Raw genomic sequence first — 13,262 nt, forward strand, 5'->3', positions numbered from 1 at the left:
AAGCCCGGGTCTCCTAGGCGGGAAATTGTGACGGTGGTGGGCAGTGGGAGATTGGTACGGCGTCGAAGCCGGGAAAGCAGATGCTCAGGGAACTTGACTGGAAGAGGAGCCGAGTGCCCATTTCGGGGGAGGATTGATGACACAACGCCTAACTAGGGGTACCAAAATTGCGATCAAGGTGTCGCACACTGCGAGTGTGCGAGCCAGCCAGCCCACTTGGCTCCCCTCAGGGCACATACGCACACGCTGAAGCAACGGACGGAGACAGCACCCAGCCTTGTCTCCACCTAACTTGAATGGGCATTCGCTAAGTGCATCAGAACTGATTCATGTCCCATTCTGCCTAGGTTGGCGGCCCGTCCTCCCCCTCCTTCAAAACAAACACTTTCTCTCTCTCTTGCTCTTTACCAGGAAACCTAGCCCTGGAATGACCACTAACCCCTCTGCGGATGGGCATGTCTACATAGTTTGCCGCCCAGAAAATGGGATCACGGGGCAAATGTTAATTAAGTATGTCACTCAAAGAAGATCCGAGGTCAACGCAGTGCATCGAAACCGTCTACACCAAGTGTGTTCTAATCGACATCTCGAATTGATGAGCGTATGAGACTTGAATGGCTTGACTGGTAGTTTAGCCATCCAACCCTAGTATAGATACATTAATTTTCGAGCATAATCAAAAAAGATTCTTCAGACAATGCCTGCTATTGCTACGTCAGAAGTCGAACCCAAGCTACATCGGGGCTCGTGTTAGATATTGCAGTATCCGGGACATGCACTTGGCCAGCCCATCTAGTCAGGAACTGCGATAAGAGATAAGGCCTGTTAACACGTGTGCAGCGTCCCTAACGCGGCTGTCTGCAGACGCGGAATCCCCCCTTGAGGTGCCCTGCGTGAAAGGCGTCTGAAGAAGTGGTTGTCCGATCTGGAAAGGCAAGTACCCCTACCAGAAGGTGCAAGGTATGAGGCCAGGTACTTCGCTTCCTTTCTCGCCTCCACCCACACAAGTGTCGTCACAGGACCACCTATACTTCATAGACGTCAAGTCGACTGTGGCAGGTGGACCATTTCGCACCTCAGACGGTCTTCCGCTTCATTCGACTAGCCGAAGCCACCGATAACGCTTACTCTACCGTGCCCCAGCCTCTCTGGCCCTTTGGACTACCCCTCAGGCTCGTCCGTTGACTTTGTTTCCTCTACTATTGAACTTACTGTTGCTTTTGCGCCGAAACACTTCGTCTTTCATTGTTCGGCCAAAGCCGTATGAATGATATAGCTGCTAACTATCAGCTGGCGAGGATAATCATCGCGACAGTCTTGCCATCTAAACCCGCCCGCTACCGAAGACCTGCCTCACATGGACTGCTGAATCGTTACTGAAAACCACAAGACGCGACTTTCTCCACACCATGGCGGACAATGAGGACTTCGACTTGGGACAGCTGTCCGCAAGTGAGCAGGAGGCGTTGCAACAATACACTCAAGTTACGAACCAAGAACTCAAGGATGCGATACCGCTGCTACAGCGATCGCAGTGGAACGTCCAGGTATGTCCTCCCCTACCGAACCAGACGTACCTTGGCTTGTGAACTTGGCTAATATTTGTCCTGCCTGCAGATTGCTATTGCAAAGTTCTTTGATGGCGAAGGGCCCGACCTGGTCGCTGAAGCCATGGCGCAAGATATACCTCGAACAGCAGCGCGGCATGAGAACCTCCAAGAAAGCCTGCTCGCCTCATCAGGTCAAACGCAACCACCTCGAAGAGACCGGCCGGACCCTGCACCGCGGATCGTTCCCCAGCCGAATACGGTCCATCGACCACCATTTCTTATCGGACTGCTATTGGCACCTTTCAGCATCGGCTACAGCATTGCGTCCAAGGTGTTCCGCACTGTTTTCTACCTTCTTAGTTTCCTCCCCCGACAGCTCAGGCCACGTGCGATTACAGCTGGGCCAGGGACCGGTCTAAGGAGCACTAATGGCCGTCGCATGCTGATGCCGCGCGATACCGCCGCGCGGTTCAAGCGGGAGTTTGAGGAAGAGTATGGCAGCACAGAGCTTCCGTGGTTCGAAGGAGGAATCGCACAGGCCCAGGACCTGGCCAAGAAGGACCTCAAGTTTTTGCTGGTCGTTCTCATGTCACCTGAACACGACGATACGGAATCGTTTGCGCGAGAAACCCTTCTGGCTCCAGATGTCATTAGTTTCATATCTGACCCTGCAAACAACATCATACTGTGGGGCGGGAACATCTTGGACTCAGAGGCCTATCAAGTTGCGCAGGAGTACAACTGCACTAAATACCCCTTTTCAGCCATCGTGTGCCTGACGCCTAAGGAGGGAAGCACCAGAATGAGTATTATCAAACGATTGGCCGGGCCCATGCCGGCGTCTACGTATCTGTCGGAAGCACAGGCTGCAATTAACAAATATGCGGCGGACTTGGCTGGCGTACGCGCGGAAAGGACCGCACAGGAAGTGGCGCGAAACTTGAGGAACGAGCAAGATTCTGCTTATGAGCGCTCGCTGGCCAAAGACAGGGAGAGAGCACGACAGCGACGCGAGGCGGAGAAGGCAGCTGCAGAGGCGGCTCGAAAAGCCGAGGAGGAGGCGGAGGCTGCGGCGAAGCTGGCGGGGCAGCGTGAGAACTGGAGACGATGGCGGGCGACGACGATCGAAGACGAACCGCCAGCCAGCAGCAAAGATATTGTGCGAATTGCGCTAAAGATGCCCGAATCAACTGGGGCTGGCAGAATAGTGCGCCGATTTCGCAGTGACACCACTATAGAAGCACTGTACGCTTTCGTGGAGTGCTACGACCTTCTGGCAGCATCAGATAACCTTAAGGAGAAGGGCACAATCCAGCCCGAAGGCTATGAGCATCAGTACCAATTCCGGATTGCGTCAATCATGCCCCGGATCATTTACGAGCCCAGTAAAGAAGAGACTATGGGTCAAAAGATTGGGCGGTCAGGAAACCTGATCGTAGAAGATGTGTCGCCAGACGTCGACTCGGACGAGGGTGAGGATTATTCGTCTTAGATGGCGCGGCTGTTCAGATAGTAGAGAATCAGGACATCTGATCAAGCGAGCTTTGATGAACCAGTTCATAGATTAGGCCCACTACAACATTATGTATCCACAGCGGTAAAATGACAAGTAATAACGGCCTGTGAATCGATTTAACTTTTGGCTGTGCTATTGAGCATAGTTCTCTGCGCCGAAATCAAGGGTACTTGTCGCCGAAAGCATCCAGCAGAAGGTGCCTTGGGTAAGTGAGATTAAGTGTCGTGAAGCAAGCCGGGGCTGAGGGATTGAGGGAATCTGGTGATGCAGCGTCGCGGGGCGCTAATAGCATTGATTTGCGTGGCCTACAGGCGCTGGCGTCTTGGAACTCCACAAAGAAGTGCCAAAGGTGTATGCTGCAGGTCTCGTGGCGGTGTCGATAGATACGTAAGTGGTCAGTTCTAGTGAGGGTGTAAGTGCTTGCGTGGAAAAAGGAGGCTGTGCAATAAGTGACTTGGCTGACGAAGCCGCGGGGTAGTGAATAGAAGTGGACTTTGCCGACAGAGGTGATGAGGGAAGACGGGAACAGAGACATGAAGATCGGACGGTGACGGGAAGAGAAGCGGCAGAAGAAAAAGAAACTGAGGGTGTTGGTCCCAGTCCAAATCTAGACTTGGGCTTCCTCTCAAATAAAGTCGAGTACTTTTTTTTACTGTGGCAGACCATGCCATCCGATAATGAGTGGAGGAGGACCCTGAATTATGCCATGAATATACGTGGACCCAAGCCGCATACATCAAAACGGGGGCTGTCTCTGATTGAGGCAACGGCGGTTCTTGCAATGTTTGTAAGATGTTTGGTTTTCCGTGCACAACAGAATGCAAACACTATTAAGGGATTGATGTGTGTGTCGATAGAACTGGAGCAACAACATCAATTCTTAAACAGTCCAAGGATAGGCGTGCTCTCGATGTTGGACGAAAACTGTCTGCCATTATTTGTTAGTTGGTCTCGATCACAGATACCTTTCGGGTACGTATCTGAACCTTAAACAAGGAGCCCCTGCCTACCGCCGTTTCCTCCAAGCATCACTTTGCCTCCAAGTCGTCGTAATGCTTGCACCAGTCTCGACGGAGCACCTCGCCAGCTCGCCAAGAAAAAAAAAAAAAAAAAAAAAAAAAAAGAAAAAAGAGGGAATGTACCGCGGCAAGGCACAGGCAATCTTGGTGCTCTGGTTCCGGGAACTATGCTGTGCAATTTGGTGATTATCAGCCGGTTAATTGTTCAGTTTTTAAGAAAGGAACGGGGAAAAAACAAGACATCGAGTCTCTCCCAAGCTTCCGTTTTATTTTATTTTATTTTATTTTATTTTATTTCTTTTCTTTCTTCTCCCCTTCGTTATCTTTCTTCCAAGCTCAAAATTGTTATTTGAGACGGACACGCAAGACGTGAGCGCTTCTGCCGTCGCAATTCACAGGAGGCTCAGACTCAGAAACACCGATCCGGCCCCCGCGACCCTTGCCAGACTCCTCATCAGTACCCTGGCCCAGTCTCTTCTGAGAAAGCTAAGGTAGAGTGACTTTGACTGGCCTTCACCCCGCGCCAAATCGCCTCCATCGGTCTACTGCGTAATTAGTCCAACACGCACGCACATAGTCACACTTTGGAGGACCCCGTGGACCAGCGCGGGACGCCAGGCTGAGGTTTAATTTAAAATAACTCCCCAGTTCGTCTGGCCATTCCTACCCTCCGAGCGTCACTTCCAGGCTGCAGCTCGACAGGCCCTGCGCATTTCTCTGCAACAAAACCAATTTCTACCCGTCGCTGCCTGCCACGGACTCTACCAACTGCTGCACAACTATCACAACTGCATTCGCACTTGAGCTGCGGAGCACCAACACAGACCTTTGTCAACTGTGTCTGTTCTTTCTCTCGTCGGCTCATTCGGGACAGCTTTTCCCGCAACGTGCCATCTGTATTCCATCCTATCGCTATTATCTCCTTCAGTACCGATTGACCCTCTGGTGCACCGTCCCTGACCCTTAAACTTCGGGCTTCAAGCACCTACTCTCGATCAAAGCGCCCTAGCTGTCTCCGATCGCGAAAATGAAGGCCATGAAGGGACTCAGCGTAAATCGCATGATGAGCACCATCAAAAAGCGAACAGCCACCGGTGAGTGAGAACGCTCCGCTTCCGCCCCCCACCGCGTCGAGAATCATCCATATCGCGATAGAGGTGCTGATCGGCATCCCTCCGCAGGCTTCAGTGGACCCGGTGAGGTATCAGCGCCGGACCCGCAGAACGACACACCCGAAGCTATCGCGGCTCGTAGCGTGGTTCGTGAGTCCCGACTCCTCTAGACCAGCTGTCATGGCTCACTCCGTTGCTAGAAACAATTTTGCGAGTCTGGGGGCCCAAACGCCCAGGTATGTCCACGGCAACTTCTTAATTCCTTGTCCACATCCACGCTCACTGACTTGGAACTCCAGGGTGACGACGTCCTCCATCTACCACCTATTGTCGAGGCCGCCGAGTCCTCCCCGATCGCCGCCGCCGAATGCGCCCGCATCATCCGGAAATACCTATCAAAAGACTACATGGGAAAGGCTTCTTGGCAATACAACGCCATCATGTTGATCCGTATCTTGACCGACAACCCCGGCCCAACCTTCACACGCAATATGGACAAGAAATTCGCCGACACCGTCAAGGACCTGTTCCGTTCAACACGCGACCCCAGTGTTAAGCAGATGATCGTAGAGACTCTGGACACTTTCGAGATGACGAAGATCGACGACCAAGGTCTGGGAGAGGTGATATCCATGTGGAAAAAGGAGAAGGAGCGCAGCTACAATAAGTACGGTGTAAGGGTCATCCTCCCCCGTACCCTCACTTTAATCTTCTCAACTGACATGTTTTGCCAGCATCCTAGAATGCCATCACATCCCGAACCGCGGACAGCAAATGCGCCGCCGTTTGATCCTCATTCGCAAAACTACTTTGCCCGTCATCACAACAACCCGACTTTGCCGAGCCCTGTAGAGCTAGCGAGTCGGCTGGAAGAGGCTAGGACCTCCGCCAAGCTACTATCACAAGTTGTCATCAATACACCTCCACAAGAGGTGCTCAACAACGATCTAATCAAGGAGTTCGCCGACAGATGCCAGAGTGCTTCGAGAAGCATACAATTGTACATGAGGGCCGAGAACCCATCCCCGGATAACGACACGATGGAGAACTTGATCGATACAAACGAACAGCTTCAGTCCGCACTCAACCAGCACCAAAGAGCAGTCCTCGGTGCCCGTAAGCAGCTCGGAATTGGCGCACGGTCAGAGAACGCCAGCCCTACCAGCCCCCAATCGGCTACCAGCCAACATGTGGACAGACAACAGCAGCAGCAGTGGCAGCAGGCACAGTCGTCGTCGCCTAGCTTGGTACCGGCCCCTCCTTTGCCATCCCGGCCCAATGATAACAACGGGAAGGGAAAAGCAGCCGAGTCATTTGCTCCACCCCCAGGACCTCCGCCAAAGGCTCATCCAGAACCTCCTGCTGAGGACCCCTTCAGAGACCCTCAACCGGAGAACTACCATTCTTCCCCAAGTAAAGCCGGCGGGTCGGGCAGTGCGGTCGAACTGCCAAGCGAGGAACCGCGTTTAGCCTTTGATCCGTACCACCCGGGCTTTAACCCCACACCGAGCTATGTTGGAAGACAAGATAGCGCCTTAGGCAAGGTGACTATGCATGGCGCAGACGCCGCCACAACGCCTGGCCCTTTGAATGGCAATCCAATCAGCACTGTCGACCTTAGGAATCACAGGGAGGCACCACGGGAGGACTCTGATGATGATATATACGAGTCAACTCCTAAGAGGAAAGACCCAGTGTATAGATACTAGGTCTTATTGTCGAGTCCATACAGCAATTGCCTAGGCGCAAATGGTGATCGACAGCAAACCGTAAAGCGTAAGGTTTTGCAACCTGCCCGGAGGCAGAGTAAAATTGTTTATGATGTCCTTTGGTTTCTTCAGCGTGTTGAGTCTTGCATTTTCCGTCAGCGGAATCACAGTTATTGGGACTCAGGGCATCAGCAAAGCATGGCGTCTGGCTTGGTAACTTTCAACATTAAATCAACCCGTTTTTTATTCATTGATCATATTACCGTTTGGTAATTTGATGACAAGCTACTCCGTGCTCATTATACCAGCTTTTTTATTCTTGTTTTTTCTTTTTTTTTCTTTTCAATAAACCGCCTGATTCCATGCGACTACTTCCCACATAGTGCAGCCCATCCACTCGCCAGTAAGTTTGTTGCACCTGTCCATGTCCAAGGCAGGGCACCATGCGCTACGGCACGCCTCAGCTTCGAGGTTTGGAGTCGCCAAGTTTCATTTACAAGTTGTCCACTGCAGCAGGAACTTTTGTGAGCCGCATGCCACTTATTGATGCCGTCCAAAGATTAGCCGGGGGCGCAGCGTCATCGAAACACTCGGCCGAGTACTGCCAACTGAACTTTATAAGGACGTGTTAAATATGTGCGCCTACCATGCGGTCAGACTTTGAGCGAGGGACTGCGAAGCTGAGTGATGGATGGGCTGTACTTGACTCCAGTCCCTCTTCATTCTCTGACGCCGGAAACAAGAGGCTCTTCCGTCCACCGTCATCACTGTTCCGTCTCATCTCTGAGACTGGGCTAGTAGTTATACCTGCATGTGCTCCAACACTGTGGCGGACGGCGTCATATGCCCAGCATAGTCCTCCGTGCTACCGAAGCCACCGTTGTCATTGAGATCTTGGTGCTTTACGCCGAAACAACTGTTTCTTGCCCCCTTTGCGCTTCACTCAAACGAAACGGTATTAATCTCGCAGCATATGGTCTTGTTCTCATCCAAGCCTGAAAAATTGTGAGCTAGATCGGCATAATGGTGAAATTCATGAGACTCAACCATTCGCCACCTTGAATAGGCATTTCTTACCAACGTTCTACATATCTCAACTGAGCATCATGTTGTACCTAACGCTACCAAGGATTACAGTAACGGTTCGCGCTTCAGGCCTTATTGGTACTCATTGGCCAAACTTTCTGCCTGCCGTGGAAAGTGACTAGCCATGCCCCAGCCATTTAGTTCGCCCATTTCTGCACTGTATTTATACTGCAATACTTTTTTTTCTCTTGTGTCTTCAAGGTTGGCAACTCAACTGCCGCCATACTATTATCAATCTCCGTGTCCATGCAAACCAACGAGAAAAATGGGGAGTCTTTACAACTACTCGGTGAAGAGTCCTTTTGTAAGTTCCGCTCTCCCCCCCTCTTATAATTCTTCACTAATCGCCTGGCACATGTCGTTATGAGACACGCGCAATTCTAGCTGTACAGGCAGCTTATAACCTGAGAGGACGTAAGGATAAGAGATGTATTATCTTAGGGGTGAACACTTCGATGATTTTAAAGGGAGGAAACCGTCAGACTAGCTGCGTAATAGCTGCGGTTGCAGCTAGGAACCCGAGGCATAAGGTGGAAGTAGAGTACTTTGACCCTAGTCAATCTACATCAGGTGGGATAACCATGCGTAGTATGTAACAAAGACACACCCACGCGCGCACGCGCGCGCGCATGATAAACCAACTCATCCTTGCCAGCACTCACATTACTTATCGGCTGGCGCCGTCCTCGGTAGCCTTCGGCTAAACCCAACATAGACGAATCCCTAACCCGCTCTGTTTATTGCCTAGACGTTGGTCAGCTCTTAAGCATGGCTTTCCAGTTAGTTTGTCATCGTTGGGAAGTTACGAGTGTAATGTTGCCTCTTCGCCCCCAGATAGACTGTTGTTTTGAGATTTTAGTTGTCACCCTGCAATGCTGTGATAGGACGGCTAAATAACCCCGTGTCGATGGACTGAGGCTAACAAGGGTATTCCACCAATTGCAGTTGGCGGTGAGCAGGCTTTCCACTTCGATGGGACGGTACGGCCCGTTAAGCTGCACCCGAGAGAAATTAAAATGTCGCCATGTGCGCGCCCCTTCCCTGAGGGCGGTCTCGATGCGTTTGCTCGCTCCTTTTTGGCAGTCTCGAGGCTTATACACGATAATCCCCTATCAAGGCTCTGCAATCCGGTGGATAATCAATGGGTTGCCTGTGGTACCAGACCTGATCTGGTGACGGAAGCCAAAGTAACAGAACGAAGATGACATAATTCAAGACTGAGTTGTCCACGACTCCTAGTTCAGCAATTAAAGCCAACGCCGAACTGAGCTGAAGTAATTACACACCCCACAGTTGACCGTCGCTATCGTTGCAGGCGGCAACGATTACGACAGGGTTGTGACTTTTCCTCCGTTCCAGGTCTTTTTGTCTTTGCTTTGGACCGTTGCGATTAACCGCCAAGATACCCAAAGCAAGTTGAAAGTGGGTGGACACCATCTGGGCGCATGGCTAGCCGTGGCAGCGCCAAAGGTTTTGGCGCTACCATTTATGCATATTATCATGCCCAGGACGCCCCCCCTTCCCTTCTTCTTGTAACGGTGGAGTGACGAATAAGAGGATTTTCAAAAGCAAACAGAATTGAGAGGACACACCATAACCCAGTCCTCAACGAAAGAGGTCGACAAACACAGAAATCCGCCAAAGGCTCCCGTCACAACATAGTAATGTTGAGCAAGCCTGGAACATAAGACAATAAAGAAGCACTTCTAAAAATTGCCTCTTTCCTACAAAGGTAGATGTTTGCTACGTCTTGGGTCCTCGTGAGATACCAGTACACACACGCGATATGCAAATATGCTTCTGGTGCGACGAAAAATGCCAGGCACCCTCCTCCTGAGTCTCCCCGTTTCCCTCCTACTTCTCATCCTTTTGCACAACGACGGTGGCCTTCCTTCGATCCCATCATCGTTATCCTCATCGGTCCTCCTGCCGACACCCATAGAATGGAAGACAGAAGCCGACGACCTGTACTTTTGGAAGACGGTCAAGGTCCACCATCCAGCCCCCAAGCCCCTTCGACAGCTCCCCATCCCCCCCTCTGTCCGCTTTCCTCAGGTTCAGGCTCAATTTCCACCAGAGACGAGCACGCAGCGTCGCGTGCGCGAGGAGCGCCAGCAGGCAGTGAAGGAGTCCTTCTCTAAGGCGTGGGCGTCATACCGGGAGCACGCATGGCTCTCTGATGAACTCACACCTATCTCGGGTGGGCGGCGCAACACGTTCGGTGGCTGGGCCGCGACGCTGGTTGACTCGCTAGATACACTCTGGATTATGGATATGAAAAATGAGTTCTCTGACGCCGTAGCAGCCGCAGCGACTATCGACTTCACAAAGACTGATCTTGAAGAGATTAATGTCTTCGAAACGAACATCCGATATCTTGGCGGCTTTCTCTCAGCTTTTGACCTGAGCGGCGATGTCCGCCTGCTCCGAAAGGCGGCTGAAGTTGGCGAGATGCTTTACAAGGCCTTTGACACACCGAACCGCATGCCCATAACGCGCTGGAAAGTTGGTGATGCCGCAAAAGGCGTGGCACAGAAAATCTCGGGCGGTGAGCTTGTCGCCGAGATTGGAAGCCTTTCAATGGAGTTCACACGACTCTCTGTACTTACAGGTGACCCAAAGTGGTGGGATGCGACACAACGCATTATGGAGCTATTTGAAGCGCAGCAGAACAGGACGAACCTGCCCGGCATGTGGCCCCTCGTTGTGGACCCAGAGAAGGAAATCTTCTACAAGGGTGACGACTTTACTCTCGGAGCCATGGCTGACTCTCTCTATGAGTATCTTCCCAAGATGGCGGCCCTCATTGGTGGTCGCAGCCCAATGTACAAGTCTATGTATGAGGCCGCTATAGCGCCAGCTATCGAGCACAACCTCTTTCGTCCGATGACACCGGGCGGCGACGATATACTCATCGCAGGCCAGGTCCACTCGCGCGCATCCGAATCTGACCCGGAGTCTCGGCACATCGAGCTCGAGCCTCAGGGGCAGCACCTCGTCTGCTTCATGGGGGGGCTCATGGCCCTTGGAGGCAAGCTTTTCAACCATGAGGACCAGGTGTCCCTAGCGCGGAGGCTTGTAGATGGATGTGTGTATGCCTACCGCGCGTTCCCGCATGGCGTCATGCCCGAGACCTTCTACATGGTCCCTTGCCCATCGAAAGACGTTTCCACCTCCTGTGCGTGGGACGAGGCTCTGTGGAAAAAACATGTGCTACAGCGCGCAGGCAAGGGCGATGATGACGATGAAAACCGGTCCGCGGACGATATCATTCGCGATGAGCGCCTTGTTGAAGGGTTCTCTGCTGTGCCGGACAAGAGATACATCCTCAGGCCCGAGGCCATTGAGAGCGTGTTCGTGATGTATCGCGCAACAGCACATGAGGCGTTGCGAGAGTCCGCGTGGGACATGTGGACGGCCATTGACAACATGACGAGTACAGAGCTGGCCAACACGGCGGTATGGGACGTCACAGTTAAGGATAAGCCACCAGCAGCAGACTCGATGGAGTCGTTCTGGATGGGCGAGACGTTAAAGTATTTCTATCTCATCTTCAGCGAGCCGGGGCTAGTGAGCCTAGATGAGTTTGTGTTTAATACTGAGGCGCACCCCTTTAGACGGTGGAAGTAGACGAAGATCGAACCTGAGTGTGTAAATTTTAACGTGTATAAGACAACAATCAGAACCCTACTAAGCAAGGTTGGCACAAGACCTTGCAATCAGCCTAGTCCTTGGGACTAAAAGAGTATTTCTGGGAACAGGATTAATAAGCATCTTAACGACCAGATTCCGCAGTGAGAGGTTCGCGAGTCATTCTACAGCTGCCACGAAGAAGTTGTTCATGTAGCTGGGTCCTTTTAACACAAGTGCCCGGGCTTCGTTCGACAAGCTTATATGGAATGCGCCTGAATTTTGCCAAGGCATGTAATGCGTCAAGAAACTCAGAGTATGATGCATTCAGCGAGACCCGAAAGAACCAATGAAGGAGTAAAAAGAAAGTGAAGCAGCCGACGAAGCTGATTCGATGTTACACCTAGTCTATCAGCTTGACTACCCTGTTTGGCGTATAGTGATTTAATAAGCAGTTCAACCTTGGTTGTGTTGGGCTAGTTCTATACTACAGTCATCACAACGTACGTATACTTAGGCCAATCACGCCCGCCGGTATACTTGAATACCAAAAGAAACGAAGTAGCAAATCTTGGTAGACTTTCAGGGAAGGTGGTGAGTTGATTAAAAAGGGGAAAAAAAGCAAAAGAAATAAACATACAACACCAGGTATTCGCTGGTCGTCACCGACCCAACTACTAATCCGGCCCTCACTGGCTTATCTATGGGAGAGCGGACGGGATCCCGAGTTTTCCAGTGGGTATGGTCGTATGTGCTAATTTTACATGGCAATTTTGAATAAGTACTCAAAATAATTTTCCATTCCTTGCTTCCTGAACATCGCACCTTGGAGCTTGTGGGGGAAAGACGACCCGACACATCGAAGCCATCCACTGAAACTGTTACTTGTTCGAACCCAGATTCCTGCTCAGACGCTTCATGGCAAACTAACATAACCTCTATTTTAAATCCGTCAAACAGAGGACACCTTGAGTCTCACTTTAGGACAGTAATCACTAAAGAGCAACCCCGTCCATCCTCAAGGAGTTGCTGAGATAAGCCAATACTTGGCCCTTCGCTTGATGTTTATGGCGGAAGTAGCCGTGGGAACCAAAAGTCCGGATGGAACCAAGTCTCTGTTGACGAGAGAAATGGGAAATTGGCCCGAAGTCGGGCGTAGCCGGAACAATATCAACCATGTATATGTATCTTCTTCCGGAGCTGAGGTGTTGGTAACTCGTCGGCTATCTCGGCGAGGTAGCTGCATCGATCTCACGTCGGGGGTATTTAAAAGGCAGCTCGGTGATGGTTGCGAGTATGCATGTATGGGCAGCCAGTTGGAGTCACTCCTGAGGGGCTGCAGTAGACTTGGCTTTTGAGCAGAGGAACAGGAACGGGAGGCTGGCTGAGAAGGGGCTGGTCAGGGGGAAGGGGGGAGGGAATGGTTGACGCGAAGCCGGCTTGGGGGTCATGTTTTTCGATCGGGCCAACGGCAAGGGTTCGAGAGATGATGTTTAGTTTAATGTCACTTTTGGGATGACATTATTTTGCCTTTCTACGATGCCTATGAACAACAGGTAGGTTCTCATTTGGCTCGGATACGTGGGGGAGGCCACATCAGATGCTGTGAAGGCGAGTCTGCGTTTGTGCCCTGCACCCAC

The 13,262-nt window shown here is 51.6% G+C and overlaps 3 protein-coding genes across 3 annotated transcripts, besides 1 other annotated feature; all 3 read left to right on the top strand.

Annotated features, from left to right (window-relative positions):
- Positions 1 to 1,409: 1,409 nt before the first annotated feature.
- CTRU02_207618 (UBX domain-containing protein) lies at positions 1,410 to 3,042 on the top strand (the record flags this gene model as incomplete). The annotated part of the gene is made up of 2 exons (XM_036727520.1): positions 1,410 to 1,547; positions 1,618 to 3,042. The coding sequence occupies 2 exons, from the start codon at positions 1,410 to 1,412 to the stop codon at positions 3,040 to 3,042; spliced, it is 1,563 nt and encodes a 520-aa protein (XP_036580886.1).
- Positions 3,043 to 5,112: 2,070 nt separating this feature from the next.
- On the top strand, positions 5,113 to 6,906 carry CTRU02_207619 (uncharacterized protein; the record flags this gene model as incomplete). The annotated part of the gene is made up of 4 exons (XM_070204927.1): positions 5,113 to 5,179; positions 5,237 to 5,343; positions 5,398 to 5,433; positions 5,497 to 6,906. The coding sequence occupies 4 exons, from the start codon at positions 5,113 to 5,115 to the stop codon at positions 6,904 to 6,906; spliced, it is 1,620 nt and encodes a 539-aa protein (XP_070061460.1).
- A 2,880-nt stretch (positions 6,907 to 9,786) lies between these two features.
- On the top strand, positions 9,787 to 11,622 carry CTRU02_207620 (Endoplasmic reticulum mannosyl-oligosaccharide 1,2-alpha-mannosidase 1; the record flags this gene model as incomplete). Its single annotated transcript, XM_036727518.1, has 1 exon — positions 9,787 to 11,622. The coding sequence occupies one exon, from the start codon at positions 9,787 to 9,789 to the stop codon at positions 11,620 to 11,622; it is 1,836 nt and encodes a 611-aa protein (XP_036580884.1).
- Positions 11,623 to 12,325: 703 nt separating this feature from the next.
- Positions 12,326 to 12,403: a sequence feature (Short protein (CTRU02_207621, KAL0937890.1) was converted to a misc_feature.).
- The last annotated feature ends 859 nt before the right edge of the window (positions 12,404 to 13,262 follow it).

Source organism: Colletotrichum truncatum (assembly GCF_014235925.2).
Source record: "Colletotrichum truncatum strain CMES1059 chromosome Unknown Contig_0004, whole genome shotgun sequence".
NCBI lineage: Eukaryota > Fungi > Ascomycota > Sordariomycetes > Glomerellales > Glomerellaceae > Colletotrichum > Colletotrichum truncatum.